This window comes from Condylura cristata, unplaced genomic scaffold (assembly GCF_000260355.1).
Source record: "Condylura cristata isolate star-nosed mole 26May11 unplaced genomic scaffold, ConCri1.0 scaffold00031, whole genome shotgun sequence".
NCBI lineage: Eukaryota > Metazoa > Chordata > Mammalia > Eulipotyphla > Talpidae > Condylura > Condylura cristata.
This window is the reverse complement of record NW_004567132.1, coordinates 16,216,610-16,237,327: the sequence shown is the minus strand read 5'-3', so window position 1 is coordinate 16,237,327 and position 20,718 is coordinate 16,216,610. Positions and strand designations below refer to the sequence as shown.

The 20,718-nt window shown below is 45.5% G+C and overlaps 2 protein-coding genes across 2 annotated transcripts; one reads left to right on the top strand and one right to left on the bottom strand.

The window, feature by feature from the left end:
• Positions 1–1,005: 1,005 nt before the first annotated feature.
• On the bottom strand, positions 1,006–15,372 carry CCT7 (chaperonin containing TCP1, subunit 7 (eta)). The gene is made up of 12 exons (XM_004691524.2): positions 15,265–15,372; positions 11,364–11,517; positions 10,480–10,586; positions 7,663–7,788; positions 6,786–6,838; positions 6,278–6,449; positions 4,945–5,109; positions 4,029–4,217; positions 3,299–3,396; positions 2,798–2,930; positions 2,109–2,315; positions 1,006–1,383 (listed from the first exon to the last, which is right to left on the bottom strand). Exons 1-12 carry the CDS (start codon positions 15,268–15,270, stop codon positions 1,162–1,164), a joined length of 1,632 nt encoding a protein of 543 aa, XP_004691581.1. The 5' UTR covers positions 15,271–15,372; the 3' UTR covers positions 1,006–1,161.
• Positions 15,373–16,393: 1,021 nt separating this feature from the next.
• PRADC1 (protease-associated domain containing 1) lies at positions 16,394–20,650 on the top strand. Its single transcript, XM_004691523.2, has 5 exons — positions 16,394–16,528; positions 18,738–18,838; positions 19,337–19,446; positions 19,689–19,856; positions 20,077–20,650. The coding sequence occupies exons 1-5, from the start codon at positions 16,462–16,464 to the stop codon at positions 20,195–20,197; spliced, it is 567 nt and encodes a 188-aa protein (XP_004691580.1). The 5' UTR covers positions 16,394–16,461; the 3' UTR covers positions 20,198–20,650.
• The last annotated feature ends 68 nt before the right edge of the window (positions 20,651–20,718 follow it).

The window sequence follows — 20,718 nt, the reverse complement described above, 5'->3', positions numbered from 1 at the left end:
CTAGTGTGACCTCAACGTCCCCATTTTACATAATGGGGTTGCCCCACAGATTTTGTGTCTTCAAATATTTATAATCAGAAAACTATGTGTGCCTCTAGCGTCAAATAAGTAGAATGAACATTTATCTCTCCAACTCTGAGTCAGGCATTCTTACCTTTGGCTTACAGGTAAAATTGCTCAAACAACTTGTTAACCCAAAGACTGCAATCATGGATACCATCCATTCTGCTTTTGAGACTATAACCAGGACTGGTCAGACTCAAAAGAGATTATAAACAAAAAAAATCATGTCCCACTTTCAGGTAGTGCTCTTGAGGCAGGGTCTCAAGATGACGTAATTATTTTTTACCTCTAGCTGCAAACATCAACTAACTACAAAGCTGCTGGCAAGCTCAAGGAGGCACTTGAGACCCTGTTGATTACCAGTTTCTCTGTGCCGGTCATTCCATACTATCCTGGTAAGAAGAAAGTGAAAGGGACCCCCAAGGCCATCAGTGGTTGAGTTGAAGACTAGGTGCTTTACTTTTTTAAGCCCCCTTCTAAGAAGCCAGGTTGAGAGAGGATGTGCCCCTCTAAACATTCTTCCAAGATCGCCTACTCAACTGCAAGATCTTAGGTAATAGGGGCCAACAGATTCAGCCAAAAGAATACAAAGGCAGAAAATGCAGGTGAGACACTGTACCACATTTACACAAATGCAAAAAGTAACTGGTGAGAGCGCCTGACTGGGTCGGGGGTCGAGGGTCGAGGGTCGAGGCCGATGGAAACAAAGAAGCACCTGTGCACCCCTCAGCCACTTCCAGGGCAAAGAAAATAACCAAAATGAAACTTCTCCACAAGGCCACTCAGGTGGAGCTCCCAGTGACAGAGGAAACTCATACTCTGCCATGACTTACTCCACCGTGAGAGAGGATTCTTTACCTTTTAGATAAATGTGTGTAAAGCTAAAATCCAGAGCTTCAGTCAAGACGTTTATGAGTGACACCAACAAGCCTGAATAACGTGCAAAGTGGATTATAAGTCTCAAGTTTTATTTAAATAACCCCCGGTGAGAACAGAGTGGGCCAACCACTGCTCCTCCCCTGCAACCACAATTAGCCAGGAGAGTGGTGCACCCTGCAGCCAGCCTGCCAGCCACTCATGTGAGGAGTGGGGCGCACCTCAATGGGGACGGCCACGACCTCGGCCCCGACCAGCAGCTGGGGGAGCATCCACTGTCGAGCGAGGGTTCTTGATGGTTTCATCTACTGACACAATAAGGCACGCGGCCTCAGAGGCTGCCGTCAGGGCATTGATCCGCACCATAGCTGGTTCCCACACGAAGGCCTCAAAGTTGTCAGCAATGTCCTCATTGTTGATGTCCACCCCATACCACATGCCCCCCTGAAAGAGCAGGAAAAAGGGAGGTAATATGGAACTGCCCTCAAATTTCTTCTTGCATACCTTGTAAAGACACTCTGAACCTGCTGGCATTTCTGAGTAAGGCAGCACTGTCAGGAGTCTTATCAGGAACCTGGAAGTGTATTTCTTCCCATGTCTGCCCTCTTCAGACACCAGCACGCCCATCACACTAGAGCTCCAGATGAGCTGCTGCATCATCTGTGTCTATCAAGCTGGTTCTCAAGGGGAACCTTTCCAATCCCTTATCTCCTTTATCCTCTCACTGCTTCAATTAGCTCCCATTTTCTGATGAGAAAACTGACAGTGTTAGAGTAACGTATATAAAATCCTGGCAAAAATCAGAAGCAAGGTCACTGAGCGTTACAGTGTTGAATACTTAAATCTCCAAATAAACATTTACTAAAACAAATGAATGATTTTAAGTCCTCACAGAGGTCACAGGTTAGAGTTGGTGGAGCCATGGCAAGACTGCATGTCAACAGGGCTCCTCAGGTTCCTTTCACTGCACTGAGGCAGGAGCACTTGGAGAAATCCTGGTGCCCCTAGTACAGGCACTATGGCTATCCCTTTGCCCTGAGAGGAGGCAGTTATCAACAGCTGGTGTCAACTGGGCTGAACATGAGGTGTGTGAACAAGCACAGTACATGCCCCACACACTCAGATCTAGCCTCACCCAACCCTCCCCGAGCCCTGGGGAAATGACTCACCTGGGCATGTCGAGCTCGCAGCTTGTTGAGGATGTTGGTGGCATCAAAGCCAGCATTGTCACACAGCTGGCGTGGGATAATTTCCAAGGCTTTGGCATATGCCCCAATCAATAGCTGCTGCTTTCCTGGAATAGTCCTTGAATAATCCCGCAGGTACTTAGAGAGCTCCATCTCAATGGCCCCGCCACCAGCCACCACTGAGTCATTCTGCAGAGATCAGACCCATATCTCAGTACAAGCAGATCCTCCCAGTTCAAGCTCCAGTCATGGTCAAGTGGAGCCATTCAATCTGTAGGCCCAGAGAGGGAGTGGTTTCGCAGTCCTTCCTCCCACCTTAAGTCCCAGGAATCCTGGTACAGCTCTCGTCTAGCATATGCCAACTTCAACCCACTGAATATATATGGCTTTTGATCATTTTCAAAATCACCTTGATCTTGAAAACAACTGTGCCTGAGGACATTGGTACAACGCTGGAGTGGCTAATCCATAAAAACGGGTCTTAGCCTTTAAGGCAGCATGACCTACTACTGTGAGACTGAGGCTCACTTTCTCTTGATTTGTAAGGCACATGAGGACCAGCTACCACTCAGAACAGGTTATGTAGGAATGGAAGCAACACACAAATCTAAGATCTTATTAGTTTGGGAAGTAGAACAGCCCGTGTACACAGGGAGTGCTCAGCCCAATACCTTGATGGCCCTCCTGACAATCATGATGGCATCATGCAAGGACCGCTCTGTCTCCTCCATAAATTGCTCAGCGCCACCGCGGAGGATGATCGTGCAAGTCTTGGCTTTGGGGCAGCCAGTGAAGAAATTGTACCTATATACAGGGTCAAATCACATTCATCAGCTCCTTTATGTTACCAACTTGCTGTGTTCTGACCTCACTACCAGCTGTTCTTCTGTTTCTCACTAAGTTGCCCCAACCCCACACGTGAGAATATGTTCTTGGGAAGTTCTGGGCTGCATCCAGCACAAGGCATAAATGTGGAATCAGACTTTAGATCCAACAAGATCTTCACTCCCGAAACACTCTATGTCTGAGCTCTTTATATCCCAAAAGGTGAGAACTCAAGAAAAGAGTAGCATGGGAGTACAAGTGAACATGCACAGAAGATGGAAAAGGCCAGAAAGACCCAGGCAAATGTCGTGAGTTTAGTCAAAAGGCAGCCCGGGGAGGTGGCTCACCTCTCGCCTCCAATCTGGGTCTCTTCAAAGACCTGGCAGCGACCCAGCACATCCGCTGACAGAGAATTCACACTGGTCTGGATTGAGCCTCCACAGGCCTAGGAGCACAAGAAGGCAAGGTGATCCAGCAGTGAAGGCTACACAAGGCTAGAAGCCAGCTTCCTGACACCTAGTGTCAAAACCAAATCTCATGTTGTACTCTGCCCCAGAGCCTTCTGAACTGCGTAGTCCACTTGCTCCCTTGACTGGCAGGTGACTCTTAAACTTTCTAGAAGGGCAGAACAAAACAGAACCAAGACATGACAGGCAAACAGGCCCAGTTAAGAGGAGATAGACTTAGCTTCACCAAGCACACTCTCTTCCAAACTGGGGGGCTTTGGGTGAAGCAAGCAGACCGAGGATCAGTGCTTTAGAGCTAGAAGTGTCTCTTGTGAGAGACACAAGAATGGAGGAAACCTGGCTAGCAGCACCAGTAATTGGGCCTGCTCAGCTGTTTGAGCATTACCACTAAGTTTCTTCACAAAGTCGATTTGGTTCCCGACTTGTTCTGGTTAAGAGTAAAAGCAGTCTGGAAACTGAGCACATGTACACTATGCAGTGATTCTTTGAAAAGTTAAAAAGACAGGTTGGACCAACATGTCAACTTGACAGTGCATACCAGCACACCAGGCATAAAGGAAAACCTCTCCAGGGCCAGAAAGGTCAAGAAAGTCTCTCAAAATTTGGTTACCATCATTGTTCTCTTCAGATCCTCCTCCGGTACTCTGCCAGCACAGAACATGTCCCTGTCAGCAAAGTACTGGGTGGCTACATCCCCAATGGGGAGTTTGGATAAGACGACTTTAGCTCCAGAAAGATGGATCTTCTCTAACTTGTTATAGAGAATGTTCCACTCAGCATCGACAATCGCCTGATAGTCCTGAAAAGACCCAGAAAAGGTATGGTAGAGATTAGCATATATGGGGACTAAAAAATAACCCCAAAACAAAGTATGCTGATTTAGCTGGGAGTGAGGACAATAGTCTCTCTTCAATCCAAGTAAACAAGGACCCTCATAAAATAACATAAACACAAACTTTTACACACAAAACCAGAAAGTAATCTCACGACTGGGAGCTACTCAGAGCTAACACACTGGAGATGTGAAAAATAGTTTGGCCTGGATGAGTTCTGGCCTCCTCTGGGGCAGTTCACCTCTGAAGTTCCCAGTGAGAGGGAAGACACCTTTCATAAGCCATACTGTGTTGTACACACGGCCAAAGAGCTCACAGCTGGGTGACACCACTACTTCCAGTGAGCCTTGATAACCTCAATGACAGAAACACAACTCACTCTATAGCGTGGGACCCAGTTTGAAAAGGGAGGATCCCACATCTGACCAACAAAGAATCAAAATACTGTTTAAGCTGGATGGCTAGAGAGGGGGCCAGGGTCAGGGGATGTTTCAGAAGGCTTGTGTTATCCAAATCTCCTCAGGTGGAGGAAACTCAGGGAACATTAGAATGAGAAAAGAAGCAGGTGATATTCAGATATTAACATTTAGGGATACAGGAAAAAGGGGTCCACAAGGAGCTTAAGAAACAGATGGGCCCAAAATGGCCAGAAAATTCCCCATTTCTATGCCAGTGCTAGCTGTTGGGGCCTACCTCAACAGTGTGGACTCTAACTTCAGCATTATCTTTCTCAGCTTTCAGCTCGAGTTCAACATTTAAAAGTGCAATTGTTGGATTATTGTATTTTTTGGGTTGCATTTCAAACCCAGCATAAGAGAAAGTCTTCTTGAATGCAACGCCAGCTACCAGCTGGGACTCCTGTTAAAAACAAAAACAAAAACAAAAAACACAAATATTCCAAAATTTAGTACTAGCATAAAACGAAATGAAGCTAATGAGTGTTATGCTGGGCTTGTGTGTTCATCCCTGTGAAGCAGAGCTGATGATGCCATTATTTCACTGTTGTTAACATAGCCTTCCCATTATCATAAAGGTAGGGAAAAATAATATAGAACATATTTTGCTTACTTCTTTGCTTGTGCCAAAACAGAGTACCCTATGGGACATAATGTACTTGGGACTGACTTCAGCACTATTAAGAGACTTGCTTCTTAACAAGACCTGTCATCACCCATTCCATTAAGAAGGAATAGATAGATACCACTGCTAAAAAAGAAATGAGTCACTTATACAATGTAATATAGTGGCCACCAATCATGCACTGCCATTCACATTTAAATAAATGAAAATTATATTTAAAATTCAGTTCCTCAGTTGCATTAGCTAACTGCATTTCAAGTGCCCATTAGCCATACCGGCTACTGGCTACCATAACAAACACATGTGTTTAACAGTCTCACTATCACACAGACCTTCTGGGTAGCAATGAGTTAAGAGTACATATGCTTACATGGATCAACTCCTAAAATATTGTTAAATGGACATCAGGATGGTGTATTATAATCATTTATGTCTAAGAAACAATTACTTATATAGAGATGCACACAATTACTTATATAGGAAGGGAAACACCCACCTACAATATTGGTTGCAGGGGCAGAAGTGGTGTAAGGGACATTTATTTTTTACTTTAGACTCTTTTATAAAGTTTGACCTATGCATTACCTATTTAAAAAAATTAATAAAAGGAGAGCTGATTATATCACTTGGAGAAAAATGAACTAAAAAGTGCTTCTCAGATTTATTCACCAAGTTTATAAATAATTTATCAAAGCCAGTTTTACCCTCTCACACTTTAGCATTGTGATTCTGAAAAATCAACTAGTGTCTTCGATTCTGCTGACAAAAGTTAATGGTCTACAGATACAAAATTTATCTTCAGCAACAGCCAAGAGTGGCAATATGTGGACTACAATTCAAGTCTGACTTCTAGTCCAATGTAAGTTCTTTCTACAACTGTAGTAAGTGTTCTCCTGTATCAACTGACCCAAGCAACAGCTTCTGAGGGAGGCCACTACAGGCTTACCTCAAGGGCTCCACCTTGCACTTTCTTGATTCCAATCATTTTAAGCTGCAGCAAATCATCAAGCATCATCACTGCATCCACCACCATCTTAGCGAAGAAAGCTTTCTGCTGGGAGATCAGCTTGGAGCTCAGAGCAGTCATGGCACACTTCTCTAGCAGTTTCCTCTGCTCCCTGGGACAGAAGGGTAGGACCTGAATCAGGCCTTGGCAGGACTCCCCCACCCCCTTGTCTAAATCTCTTGCAATGTATAGACAGTTTTTGTTCTAGCCAATTCACCCTTACCAAACTCCATCTTCTATATCCTTAGGACAGATTATCACTGATGGTGATTGCAGTCAAAGGACTCACATATGACAGTTTTAAAATCCAGTCTATGGTCTCTTTTGTGCTGAGTTGAGTCACAAAGCAAGAACTGTGTAGTCCCAGCCCCATACAGAAATCACAAAATCCTATATACAAGTTGACCAGAGAAAGTCAATATTCTGATAAAGCCCATTACAAACTTACACTCTATCTGCCTTTTTCACAGTCACAGCAATCTCTTTGATCTTGTTAACTGCCTGTCAAGAACAAAAGTTGAGTAAGTCTCTCATGCTAAAGACAAATAAGAGTAGATTCCAGTCTCTTTTGCCAGTCCCCAATATGTTTACCCCTAAATATTAAGCGTTTCTATTCTTCTACAGTTGAAATGAGTTTCCTCAGTCTTGCAGCTGTGCAGAAAAATATAAACTTCTAGTTTAGAAAACTCCTAAAGTTAGAAATGTAGTGTAGGTACAGTTCTGAAGAATCATCGGGGTGGTTTCAGGATTTAGTTTTGGACTTAACAGGTAATATACTAAAACAAATGAGTAGAAACAAGCTACCACACTAGATTAGGCCTAACTTTCTGGTTTATGAAAAATACTTAATAATTTCTAACACTTAATATAGTATACATTATTATGTCACATGTTAACTAGCTGTTTTATACGCCTTTGTGTCTTTTCCTAAGTAATTCTTAGTTATGATTTTAGTGTCACTCCCAGAGTCAGCGATGGGGAAAAGTAAGGCCTGGGGAATTTACTTGCCCCAGATCACAAAATAAAGGTCAATAAAAGCAAGGTCTCAAGATATGGCACAATGTACCTGATTAAAACAAAAATAGCAATCACTAAGTGAGTCTATGATAACGTCTATATGCAAGGCTACCAGGGAACCTGAAGCATAAAGACTAAGTACTAAGTCAAACAGACACTAAATGTTATAACTGAGATTCCTTGAAAGTACAATTCATGAAATGTCCAGGGAACCCTAACCCCAGTCCTTCCACACCCTACTAAAGTTTTATCCTGAGAAAATCAGAAGGTGCCTGGGCACAAGGCCAAGTTAGTTAATACTCCCATACCAACTGAGTGGCAGTGCGGAAAGCTCGGATGATGATCTGTGGGTGCAAACCTTCCTCTACATACGGTTTCACCTGCTTCAGAAACTCTGCAGCCAGCAGTGTCACTGAGGTGGTGCCATCACCAACCTGGAAAAGGACAACAGGAAAAGTCATACTTTCTCATGGCAGGAATAAAGCCCCCCAACCCCATTTTTGGGCAATAAGCCCATTGAAACTGAGGGCTGTTTAAATGGGTGTTAAGCACAGGTTTTTATAAGTAGAAAAAAGAGGGTTGGTAGTTTGGTATTCGTCCCATTCAATGGTTTTAGGCCAAAATTTAATTCCTCATCCAGGCTCATTCTTCAAAGAGAGCTCACGGGATAATCAAAATTCCTCCAGATTAAAAAAAAACAACAACAAAAAAACCCCCACACACAAATTAACTAATGACTTATTTATTATGTACTACAAGACCATCAAATGATACTTATAATACAATGCATGCTTGTCACAAAAAAATTATGGTAGCAAAAGGCATGAGGCAAATATTCTTTCAGGAGCACAAAGAACTGCAGGAATTTATAAGGAGATAATTTTCAACCAATTCCCACTATAACACAACCTCCCAGAGATCAGCCCAAGTCCTTTACATTAATATTAATATTTACATTAATATTAATTTAACTCACATATCTAATTCAACTTATAAAGGAATCTCAAGGTGTGGGGGGGTGATAAAGGGTTACTGTGGTGAAGAATTAAGCTGTCAAGGCTTCTGGACAGGAAGGCAGTACTTCCTTGCTGAAGACTAACAGATAGAACCCATATTCTTCTCACTTAATTAAATCAAATTAAATTATTATTTAGAAAAGATTTTATGTATCTAAGAACTGGGGTACAGGCCAGAGGTGCAGGGGGTTAGAAGGTTCACCAGAGACAAAGTGGGGAGCAGAACAGGCAGACAGACTGAAATACACTGTTGAGGAGAGCAGTGGGCGAGACAGAAGAGATCTGCTGCGCCATGTAGGTCACCTCCCTGGCCAGCAATCGAACTTGTGCTGCAGTGGCTGTGGACAGCTTCATAGTGCCAAACTTTAACCCATTTTGTCACCAGAGAGGGCCTCCTTTACATTTTAAACACTATTTCACTGTTTGGAATAAGCTTATTACTTAGTCCACTAATCTTTCTTACGTGGCAATTTTCTATGATGGGATCTAAGCTATATTTTTTAGTGGTGAAAAAGAATTAGGACTATTAGGAACTCTAGATTGCCTTTCATTTAGAAGAAATTTAACTCACATATCTAATTCAACTTATAAAGGAATCTCAAGGTGTGGGGGGTGATAAAGGGTTACTGTGGTGAAGAATTAAGCTGTCAAGGCTTCTGGACAGGAAGGCAGTACTTCCTTGCTGAAGACTCACTTAATTAAATCATACAGTCTCATATGCTACTAGGCTCCAATAAACATTTTAATCTAACTTCAGGACACACTATAATACTTTAAAAGGTACAGCTATCTCTCTCAACATTTACAGGTTCCCTTACTATCCAAAAGTGGAAGTCTCCTATTTGACAGCATTTGATTAGTTATGTTTTAGGACTAGGAGTGCTATTACTACTAAATGATATAGAAACGTGCTGAGCATTCCCAGACTCCAAAAATAACACCAGGTTAAAGCACAGCACTATGAAGCTACCTAAGCCCCTGCAACACAAGTGACCCACAGGGTGTGGCAGACCTCTCCTGTCCTGACCCGCCCACTGCTCCCCTCAGCAATGTATTTCAATCTGCCTGTTCTGCTTCCCATTCTGTCTTTGGTGAATCATCTCACCCCCGCCCCCCATACCTCTGGCCTGTACCCCAGTTCTGTATACATAAAGAAATAAATCTTTAAAAAAGAAGGAAAAAAAAAGGTAAGCTAGTTGATACCATTTAATTATACACATTAAGATGGTAAACTACTGGGTCTCCCTGGTGGCCTAGTTAAGTTTCAGCACTACCAAAGTTTGACCCCTGGCCAGAGAGCTAACATACTTGGTGCTGCAGACATCTGTTTTTCCCATCGCTCCCCTTAGTAGTGTATTTCAGTAGATCTGCTTATTCTGTGTCCCACTCTGTCTCTGGTGAATCCTCTTCTCCCCGACCCCTCACACCTCTGGCCTGCACCCCAGTTCTATGCAAAAATAATTAAGTAAAATCTTTGAAAAACAACAACAAAAAATGATGGCAAACTCCACCATAAAAAAAAGTACATGGGCAATATAGTGTTTCTAGTCCCATTTTATATGGTGACTAATGGATGAGTTTATTTATTTTTAAAGATTTATTTATTTATGCATATAAGAGCTTGGGTACAGGCCAGAGGTGTGAGGGGTCGGGGATGAGAGGATTCACCAGAGACAGAGTGGGGAGCAGAACAGGCAGATGGACTAAAATACACTGCTGAGGGGAGCAGCAGGTGAGGCAGGAGAGGTCTGCTGCGCCATGTGGGGCTCTTCCCTGGAGGGGATCAAACTCTTGCTACAGTGGGTGTTGATAGCTTCATAGTGTTGACACTTAACACCTGGCACCACTAGAGAAGCCATAGGTCAGAGTTTAAATTATTTGTCTAGCAACTCATCTGCATGACAGCACCTGGTCCTGGTTTTCCAGACCTTGGCTACTTGCAATGAAATAGTACGTATTTTAAAAAGACTACTAATTCCATCCAAGTATCTTTATAAGCATGCAGCATCTGTGCAATCACAACTTTACATATAAAAATCACAAGATTTTGAGGAGAGCATGGGTGTTCCCACCCCCATTTAAACATACAGGCTTGATTGATTTTCCTACCTCAGCATCCTGGGACTTGGCAATATCCACTAAAGTTTTTGCTGCAGGATGGACGACGTCAAGGAGTTTCAGAATTGTGGCCCCATCATTAGAAATTGTTGCTTTGCCTTAGAAGGAATACAAAACAAAAAAATTAAAGGCCTTTTTCTTTTTAAAATTTATCTTAATTATTTTGAGGGAGGTAATACTGATCTATAATGCTATGTTTTAGTGGTGTAGGGTCTTCAAATTATGTCATTACACTACACGCCCCAGTGGTACCAATAACCCTCCACTAAAGCCCACTAAGTGCCTCCATATGCTACTCTCCAGAGGCCTCACCTCCCCTTCTGATAACCTCAATTTAAGACTTGGTCCCATGTGCACTTTGTTGGAGCAAGGCAGAGATTATGGCAGGAGTGAAGGGGAATACCAGTCTGCCCTTTTTTGTGTGCAAAGGACCACTTAAAATCACAAATTTCCATAAGACCAAAGACCATGAGCTCCTGATTTTCTTTGAGCAGCAAATCAGCATACCTCAAATAGATGTTACCAAATAAGGATGAGTAAAAACTTAGATACTAACAATGGACACACCAGTATCACACATGTAATCTAATATACTAAAACATAAGGGAGATTTACCCACTGTCTTGGAAATATGATACAATGACTATGCTGGGGGTTCTATTTCATGTTTCTAGGTTTTATCTCTTCATGAGACAACAAGCTCTTAAGCCCAGATTTCCACATATAGTCCCCCAGTGCTGGGATAATGAATGTATGAAACAGAAATGCTTCACAATGAGCAATTTCTCAGAGATCTTAAAAGCAGTGATTTCTGATGCTAACCGCCAGGAACCCCAAATGCTCTCCAAGGAGCTTCTCCTCTCCTGCACACTTACCTCTCCCATCCACAATGAGTTTGTCCATGCCACGGGGGCCCAGGGTGGTTCTTACGGCCTCGGCAATCACCTGGCAGGCACTGATGTTACTTACAAGCTGGGGAATGCCTTGGGAGCTATCAGTCCCCTCTTTCAACAGGATTACTGGTGTGGGCTAGAGAAGAAAGCATTGGTTGCTTTTAATAATCATCTATTATAATGACTCAAAGAGGAAGGGGAGAGGAAAAATGCTTCCAACTTCCCCATAATGGAAACAGCTAAAGGCACTTTAAAATCATATTCTCCAACTGCCCTCCACTTGCAATCTTTAACTGTACACTGGCCTCTACCTCCACACACTACCATGGTGACAACACATCCTGAAAGTGTGTTAGAAAGTGGTTTGAGAAGCACTAATTTAAGCTACAAGAACCTATTTCCAGTGTTGAGGAATCAGGCCACAACACAGGGAGAAGAAGCAGGTATGTTCCGGGCTCATCCTCCAGCAAAGCATCTATGTATTAGTTGGTGTGAAGAGCTTTTATCCTAGAGAAATATACAAGGGCAATGACATAAAATACAAAGTGTCAACCACCTTAGGAGCTGTCTGAGAGATACCCTTGAAAGCAGCTTTACCTAGAAAATAGCCAGGCAGAGCCACAAATAGCACCTTTGTCCTACCTCATAAATTGACAACAAATCTCATTTTTATGTTTCCCTCTTTCAGGCTGGCTCCATAAAGTTTTTCTCCAACCAGATTTTCCAAAGAAGTGTTTTCTTTTTTACACTGATCTCTAGAATAGCCACTAAATTCTCTTAGACACTTAATCTGCAGACCTGCTTTAGAAACTCTGGTAAGACAAGGATACTTGCTTATTTTAAAGGGCCTTAGACAATTTTGCTCCAATGATCATTCAAAGAGACAGTAATTCTTTAGCTTAACAAAACAGGGAGCTTTCTCACCATAGCCAAGATCATGCCCATTGAGCTGAGTTGATGAGCCAAACCCAATCTTCCCAGGGCTTGTGACTAATTATGTCTGTGTGAAACATAATACAGTAAGGGTTAAGTACTATTTCTAAAATTTTGATATATTAGCTGTGTGTGCTATTAGTCTATGACTTGGGGTCAAACACGTGCTGGAGGGATAATTCCTTATTTCTTATGGTAATGTCCCAAGTCTAGTGGTAAGAATTGGCTTCTGTACACTGCCAGTATTCTTCTGGGATCTTTGGTGGGCCTGGTCCTTGGGGTATTCTGTAAGGACAGATGCAAATTCTAAAAGGTGTCACCTTCTCTCAGTTCACTTAAATCATTCTTCATGGCAGCCTCAAGTACTCTCTAGTCCACCCTTGCTCTGAACATGGTAGTACACTTTTAAAGTCAGTCAATCTTTCCTCCGATACAGTTCTTTCACCTTTCTAACAGGCTAACTTATCCAATGTTTTTGTAGACCTTTATTTACCTCCACACACAAACTGTGATCCCCATCTACAAAAGCCACACTGCCACTTTCTACCAAACCATTTTCTACCACCAGGCAAGCAACTCGGAGTTCCAGTCTTCTCTTCAGTAGTTAGCCAGGGTATCCTAAACAGGGAATCCCATAATTTTCTTATTGCTTTATCTTGTAAGGAATTTTTTGTCACATATGAAGCAATAATACAGTAACATTTGGTGTTTGAAACATCAACTTCACATATATTTAATACTTGGAAGCGTTTGACATAAAGCATGAATAAGATAGCATAATCCTCATTTTTGGAAAAGCACCGGCAGTATGGTGACATTAACTTGACTGAGAATTCTTAAACACAGGGCAAAATGGACTTGAAAGTAGCTGACCACAGTCACCTGAGTTCTCTATGCTGTGAAAATACAGAAAAAGCAAACTGGGATGAGAGATCTGACTGAGAAAGGTGGCAGAGTTAGAATGCGCTAAGGCAGTTGAAGCGGGAGGTGCCTATTAGATGAAGTCCAGTTTCTGTCCTTAAATTACTTTTTAACCTCACTCACCTTTACTCTGTAAAGAACAATAACGTAATTGAGTTACTACCAAGGGTATTAATGAAAGGTTTGGAATTTCAGTTGAATGATCTTCATTCTCCTCAAAAATTTGTATTAAACACTATTAAACTTGATATTCTATAAAACAAGTGTTCATATGCCAAGGCACACAGTGCTCAACACCAAAAAGGCAAGGAAAGTATTCTGTACAAACTGTTTCCAAGTCTCAGAGTGGGGTTTCAATGAATCCTTCTACCTTTCTTCCAATCACAGAAGGCTTTAAGCATATCGGGGGCCAAGTGGATGACAGCAAGGAAGAAACTTGGCAACAGAAGTTTTACATTCCAAAAGGAGAAGAGATTCAGGCAGCCAATACAGCAAGGAAACAAGGAGAAAGTGAAACATGTCAGTCTGGAGTTCTTTGGTAAAGGGCTTTTATCAGGAGGGCAGAACTCTGGCTCTGACCACCCCATCCTTTGAATACCAACCAGAACGCTACAGGCTCCTTGACGGGATGATTACAAAGGAGAAAGGACCCAACCACCTAGCAGAAGAGCTAACATTTGCTAAACACTTCACTTCATGCTGGGCACTTTATTTAATTCACTTAATCCCATAAACCAATACACTGTTGCTATCCCATTTAACAGACTGAGAGCAAGAAATTTAGTAACATGCTCAAATCCACACAGCTAGTAAGTGACAGTGAGTTACACACTTCTGCATGAAGTGTGGCCCAGAGTCCTTACTCTCAGAGGATGACTTTGGGAATATGAGAAAAGACGAAGATGTACTGAAATGGACTGTAGTAGAGGTAAGAAGGGGAGGAATACAGACAAATACCAAGTTCCTTCAATCTTGGCACACAAGTTGGATTCACAGTGTATTTAGCAGCAGATAGAACACCTCACAGCTATCAACTGACATCTACCAGCACAAAGAAGCTTCAGGAAGCAGGGAAGAAGTGACTTGAACTAGTAGGTCAGAATGAATGAATGAACGAATGAACTGCAAGGACACAGGGAGCAACATCTTAGGGTTTCCCTCGGTACATTTCTTTATAAGTGGCTCTGCTTAGCAACTAGGGAGAGACCACAGTTGTGTGCAATCCACGGCAGTTACCTGCAGCTCTGAGACAGAGGAAAGGGATGCCACGGAGGGAAGTGAGCCTCCAGGATTCGCCAAGCCCCCTAGTTTAACTAAGCAAAGCCCAGAACTGGGTGGCCAACTAGAAAAACCTCTCATGTCATATTCGGGATGGACTGGCAGGGTCAGAGTCAAGGTCTCAGGTTTCCCCACCTCCTGTCTGGTGTCTCCATCAGCCCTGCTCAACCTCCTGGCTCAGGAGCTGCACCCTCAACTATCTGGGCATAGTACATCCAGTATCGGTCTCTGGACCAATGGGCCTGCTGGGGGACAGCGTGAGACCCTAGATGCTATCTTAGACTAGACCCAATTTTAAAGTTTCCACGCTGCCGGTGGCCGTTCCGGAAGCACACATCTTTACATCGATAATTTCCCAGCGCGCTCAGGGAATTATCTGACCGACTACCGCATATGCACACACTCAACCCATAATCTTGTAACTCGGATCACGGCTGTGAGGGGACTATAACAACAAAACAAAAAACAAAACCCACCCCAGACCCGAAAGCAGTACGCGGCCCCGAAGCAGCCTGGAACCTGTAGTCCCCATCCCTCCCGCCCAGAGGCTGCCCTCGAGCCTCACAGGGCCCTTGCTCCTTGCGGGGGCCAAGTAAGGCCGCGGTGGGCCGGGGTCGCCCACAGACAGGGTCCGGGTCGAGGACAGAGTCAGTAGGCAGAGGAGGGCCCTGTGGAACAGAACCCAGTCAAATGGCGGTAACCATGGGCCAGATGGCTGTGGATGGCGAAGGATGCGCGATACGCCACTCACCATCATCTTGGACGCTTATTCAGCAGTGGCTTGATACTTCTGGCTTCTCGTTCAGGCCGCCCAGCAAACCCACAATGCCCCGCGCTAAAGAAATCCCCAGAAACTTCGCCAAGCCGTTGGACCCGGAGAGGAAGGGGACGGACCACTTCCGCCACTCTATGGTTCGACCACAGAGTCGGTTTGGCTAGAAGGGCCAGAGGCTGGGTGTTGTCAGGCGCTCTGGCGAGAAGTGCTGGTTATCGGAGGGCTGCAGGATTTCCGTTGTCCTCTCTCTCTTGGTGTAGAGAGTTCTTGCTCGGCCCGAGTCACCTACTAACCCTAAGTCCATGTCCCCCTGTCTGCCCCATTCTCCAGGACGCCAGACGAAGGAGTGCGGTAAATGCAGACTTTTATTAGCCGGTTTAGGCAAAGCAAGCACTTAACGAGGGTGTTCGCATTTAGTACTCCACCGCATTAGTACTGTTACCATGACTGTTTCACAGATGAGGGTGCCTAGGGTGAGCGGTTAGGAAAGGTTTCCAAAGTCACATTTTCACAGTAAGTGGCAGAGAAGTGGGTGTAGGCACCTGACGCCAACGTCCATTTTCTAATTCTGCAATGGTCTGTCTCCTGGAGGGTGGGGTGCATCTGGCCGCGACGCCAGTACCCCTGATGGTGGACGTGGGCAGAGCAGGAGCCGCGAGAAACCACTTAGGCGTTAGGCGAATGCCTACTCAAGGAAGGAATGAGAGAAGGGGATCACAGCTGGGAGAAGGCAGACTTTTGTCTGCGACGCGGCCCGCGACTGCTGGGACCGTCGGTGACTGAAGTGAGTCGGCCCGAGCGCCTACTTCCAGGGCCCAGGCCTCCTCAGACAGCCCACCTGCCAGCGAGCGCCGGGAGAGTGGGCTCCCACCTGACAAACGCTGGGGGCGGGGCTGTGGTGGGAGCCAGCAGTTGCTAATTAGAGTTTAGGCCAATCAGCCTTCGGTTCCACTTCTCTCGACCAATAGAAAGTAGACCAAGGCGCAGAGGCGGAAAGTGCAGTTACATGAGCAGTCGTCAGAGCCAATCAGGCGTGGGCTTCGTTCCTCTCAGCCAACTGGCTGCTAGAGCGGGTCTGTGGGAGGAGGCCGGAGCAGCTGTCAGGCTGAAGTCCGGAGAGCGACGCGCGGCCGGGCGGCTGGAGGTAGCGCGGCGCCGGACCGGGCCCTGGAAATGGTCCCCGGCGCCGCGGGCTGGTGTTGTCTCGTGCTCTGGCTCCCCGCGTGCGTCGCGGCCCACGGTGAGCGGCAACGGGCGGGGCTGCGCTGCGGGGCGGGGTTGGCCGTCAGGCTTGCGCGCATCTCGGGTCGGGGGCCACGGGTCACCTTGGAGACCCTAGCTAGGAGTTTAGAGCGGGGCAGGAGCGGGGACGGGCGGCTGGAGTTGGGTGGGCGCCGATCTCCAGTGATTTGAGCTTGGCGCAGCCTGAGTCTGGACTCGAGAGTCCTCAGCTCCTCACGTCGAAACAAGCCCGCCTCCAAACCCGTCCCCCGCACCCCCCCCATGAGCGCCTACTCAGGTGGCTGAGGGGGCGACTAGGAGGAATATGGTTAGATATTATAACCTGGAAATATGTGAGTGCTCACATACATACACAGGAGCTCAGGTTCCTACCTGTGGACTCACATACACACCACCTCCACTAGCACAAAAACCTGTGCATGTATATATACTCATGCTTAATTTATACAGATCAGCAGATGCAAAAGGTCAGACAAAGATGTCTGTGGGAAGGAGGGGGGAGCTTAGTGCTAATCCAGAAGGCTTCCTGGGAGTGTACTTTTATCTGATGGGAAGTCTCCTCCTCCAGGTTAATAGAATGCATATATAGATCAGTGCCAAGCCAATGGAGCTCTACATGGTGGCTGTGATCTAGGCAGAAAGCCACAATCCTGTGATCTTGGCACAGTTGTGACTTGATAGTTTGTTGATTGAGCAATCAACCTGTGCAGTGGCTTCCATATTTCCACATTCCTCAATCTCTTTGGGCTAAGGAAACCAGGGTTTCAACTACAGATAAAACATTAAACTTCAGAGCAAAAGAAAAGTTGCCGCAACCCAGAAAAACCTGGTACCTCTGTCAATTGTCTTCCTCAGTGCAGGAGAGCTGGAAATAGTTGTTCATTCATTCAACGACTTACTGAACACCCACTATCTTCTAGTCCTTATGTTAGGTAATGTGAATACAACATTGAATGAAGCTATAAACTCCTGGTCCTTGTCTTGGGGGGGGGAGGCAAACATTTGACCAAAAACTACAAAAATATAAGGTTTAAATTATGTTGACAAATTATGTTGGAAGTGGGCCAGCCCTGTAAAGTTATCACCAGTCACTGCAGCATGAGCAGTGTGAGTTTGATCCCCCACTAGGGAAGTGATGACCCACATGATGAGGTTGACCTCTCCTGTCTAGCCTGCTGCTCCTCTCAGCAGTATATTTCAGGAGATGCACCTGCTTTACTCCCCACTGTTTCTGGTGAATCCTCTCAATGACTTCCCTACCACCCTTCATACCTCTGGCCTACACCCCAGTTCTTTTATGCATAAATACATCTTTAAAACATGTTGAAAGTGCAGTGAAGAAAAAGTACACTTTGAATGTACTTTCAAATTGAAAGAGAGGGCAGTCATAGTGGTTTCTCTGGGAAAGTGATATTTATTTAATCTATGAGCTAATGGATGAATAGCATTGAGCCAGGTAAAGAGATGGGGTGAAGGTAGGAAAACTCTCCAATAGAGGGAACAGCTTGTAAGAAGTAGAGAAATGAAGAAACGGAGAGAAGGCCAGTATGGCTTGAACATAGGAGGGAGACAAGACTGGAAAAGTAGCTGCAGGTCAGATGGAGTAGGGCCTTGCAGGCAATCGTGAAAGAGTTTAGATTTTAAGTGTAAAGGGAAGCTGTTGTATTGAGACCTCAGGCATATGACATGATCACACTCTTAAGAAGTTGTAAGAAGATCCCTGGCAGTTGTTTGGGGAGTGAATCTTAGTGAGCGAGAATGGAGGCCAAAAGACCAGTGAAAAAGCTGGAGGCAGTCAGGCTAAGATATGATAGTGGGGGGAGTAAGGGAGACAGTGTTGAAACTGATAGTTTTACTGAGAAATGTTTGTCCCCAAGCTACTGTATCTCCACCTTGGAGCCCCCAGGTCCACTCAGAGCAATGACAGGTTGCTTTACCTTCAGAGATAACGCTAGATCCCTGTCTTCCTGGCTCACTTGTGTAAGCAGCAACAGCTATATATCTCTGCGGTTACTAATATGTCTGCATCAATTTTGTCATTCCAAGAACAGAGCCCATTTGTCCCACTAACCTGGGGGACCCAATTTGCTAAAGCTGGATCCCTGGGCCCAGACTATCACCCACTCAATTGAAGACCCAGGATCCATGATTTGAGTCTGAACTAGCTTGTTCCCTGGAGGCTTCTCACCTGTACCCTTGTCTTTCAGGTTTACGCATCCATGACTATTTGTATTTTCAAGTGCTGAGTCCTGGGGACATTCGCTACATCTTCACAGCCACACCTGCCAAAGATTTTGGTGGTATCTTTGTAAGTTCAGAGAGCTTCTCCTCTTCCCTCCCTCACCATTTCTGAACCTCTCTTCCTCTTCTTCACTAAGCTGAGTGGCTCTCTTATCCTTCAACCAATACCTGGGTTCTGGGACAGGGAAGGGAGCAGACTCCAGCTCAGCCCCCTCAGGGGCTATAGTGCAGAGGAGCTTCCAGTTGCCTCACTGGATGTAATAGACCTGGGCACCATGGAGGGATCGACTGTTCTCTTTGGGGACATTAATGAAAGACCAAGGGCTCTGCTAGCCCCCCTCTGAACATTGTGTCTTAAAGCAAGTTACTTCCCGTCTCTGGGTCCACACCAACTCACCGATCTCACAGAAAGGCAGGCTGGGGTAGAATAAACCTTTGCGAGACTGAAGTGAAAATGCGTAAGTGTTCAGCACCAGAAATCACAGCACATTTCCGTCACACTCTGTGGGACTGTCAGCTTGATCTGAAAATCTCTTTACATTCTCACCAGTCTAACGTTTTTCAGCACACACGGTATGAGCAGATTCACCTTGTTCCGGCGGAACCTTCAGAGGCCTGTGGGGAACTCAGCAACGGTTTCTTCATCCAGGACCAGATCGCTCTGGTGGAGAGGGGGTAAGGAGCACATGGGCATGGGCATGGGAGGGCAGGCAGAGGGTAGACTGCGACCAGTGTTAGCAGTGGTGTTTTGAAATAGCTGTTGATAATTTTAAGAAATAGCTTAAGCTTATCCATGTGTTTTGGTTTTAAAGCCTTTTAAAGTTCTCCATGGTCTTCTTTCATCCTCCCAGGGTGGTGGTCTAGAGGAGGGGTAGCTAGGATCCACCTTCCTTTGATTTTATCACCACTTCTTCCAGGGGCTGCTCCTTCCTTTCCAAGACCCGGGTGGTGCAGGAGCATGGCGGGCGGGCGGTGATCATCTCTGACAACGCGGTTGACAATGACAGCTTCTACGTGGAGATGATCCAGGACAGTACCCAGCGCACTGCTGACATCCCTGCCCTATTCCTACTCGGCCGAGATGGGTGAGGGCCCCTTATTTTTGGCTGTCAGCATGAGGCTGGGTGCCATAACTTGGGGAGGTCAAGGGCAATCACCAGTCCCCTCCTTCAAGCCCCATCTTGGGGTGCCCCAGTTGGAGGGCAACACAAGTCCTTGGGCACTGAAATCCCCAGCGATGGGGACAGTGGGGCATGTTGGGTGCTGAGAAAGTGACCGTCACCACCTCTCTTCATGCCCTCCCAGCTACATGATCCGCCGCTCCCTGGAACAGCATGGGCTGCCATGGGCCATCATTTCCATCCCAGTTAATGTCACCAGCATCCCCACCTTTGAGCTGCTGCAGCCACCCTGGACCTTCTGGTAGAACTGGTCCCGCATTCCTGCCATAAGCAACTCTGGGCTGGAGAGGGGAAATCCAGGAATTCTGCGGTTTGGGATTTGGGGCTAGTGTTTGGGGAAAGGTGGAGCCAGGTACAGGCCACAGACTTGGGCCTTGGCGAGGCTGAAGGAAGCTGTACCCCTGGCCTTCCCTTCCCCAGGGTACACCCAAGGGTATCTCATGCTGACCTCGCAAGAGCCAGGTCTCAGGGTTTCTGGGTAGAATGCGGAACAAAAGAAGTTAAAGGCAAATAACCTGAGAGCTACAAATGACATTTGTGACCTACCAAGTCCCATCTGACTCCAGTCTCCCCCACCCAGGGTCTTCTCCTCACAATGTTCTTCACAGCAGTTCCTGGTGTGGTTTAAGGATTTGGTGTTTGGGGACTCAATAAACCCTCAGACTTTTTAGCAATAAAGCCTCTCATCAGGGTTGCAACTGTGTCCTAGAATAAAAGCCACAGGGGTGGGGGTTGGGGGAAAGGGTGGTATTCAGACACTCCTCTG

Coding starts and splice junctions, on each gene's coding strand:
- CCT7 (XM_004691524.2), bottom strand. Junction 10,587..11,363: donor ACTCATTGTGGATGGGAGAG/GTAAGTGTGCAG, acceptor ATTCCTTCTAAG/GCAAAGCAACAATTTCTAAT. Junction 7,789..10,479: donor CCAAGTCCCAGGATGCTGAG/GTAGGAAAATCA, acceptor GTCCTTTTCCAG/GTTGGTGATGGCACCACCTC.
- PRADC1 (XM_004691523.2), top strand. CDS start 16,462: ATGGTCCCCGGCGCCGCGGGCTGGTGTTGTCTCGTGCTCTGGCTCCCC. Junction 16,529..18,737: donor CGCGTGCGTCGCGGCCCACG/GTGAGCGGCAAC, acceptor CTTGTCTTTCAG/GTTTACGCATCCATGACTAT. Junction 19,857..20,076: donor TTCCTACTCGGCCGAGATGG/GTGAGGGCCCCT, acceptor ATGCCCTCCCAG/CTACATGATCCGCCGCTCCC.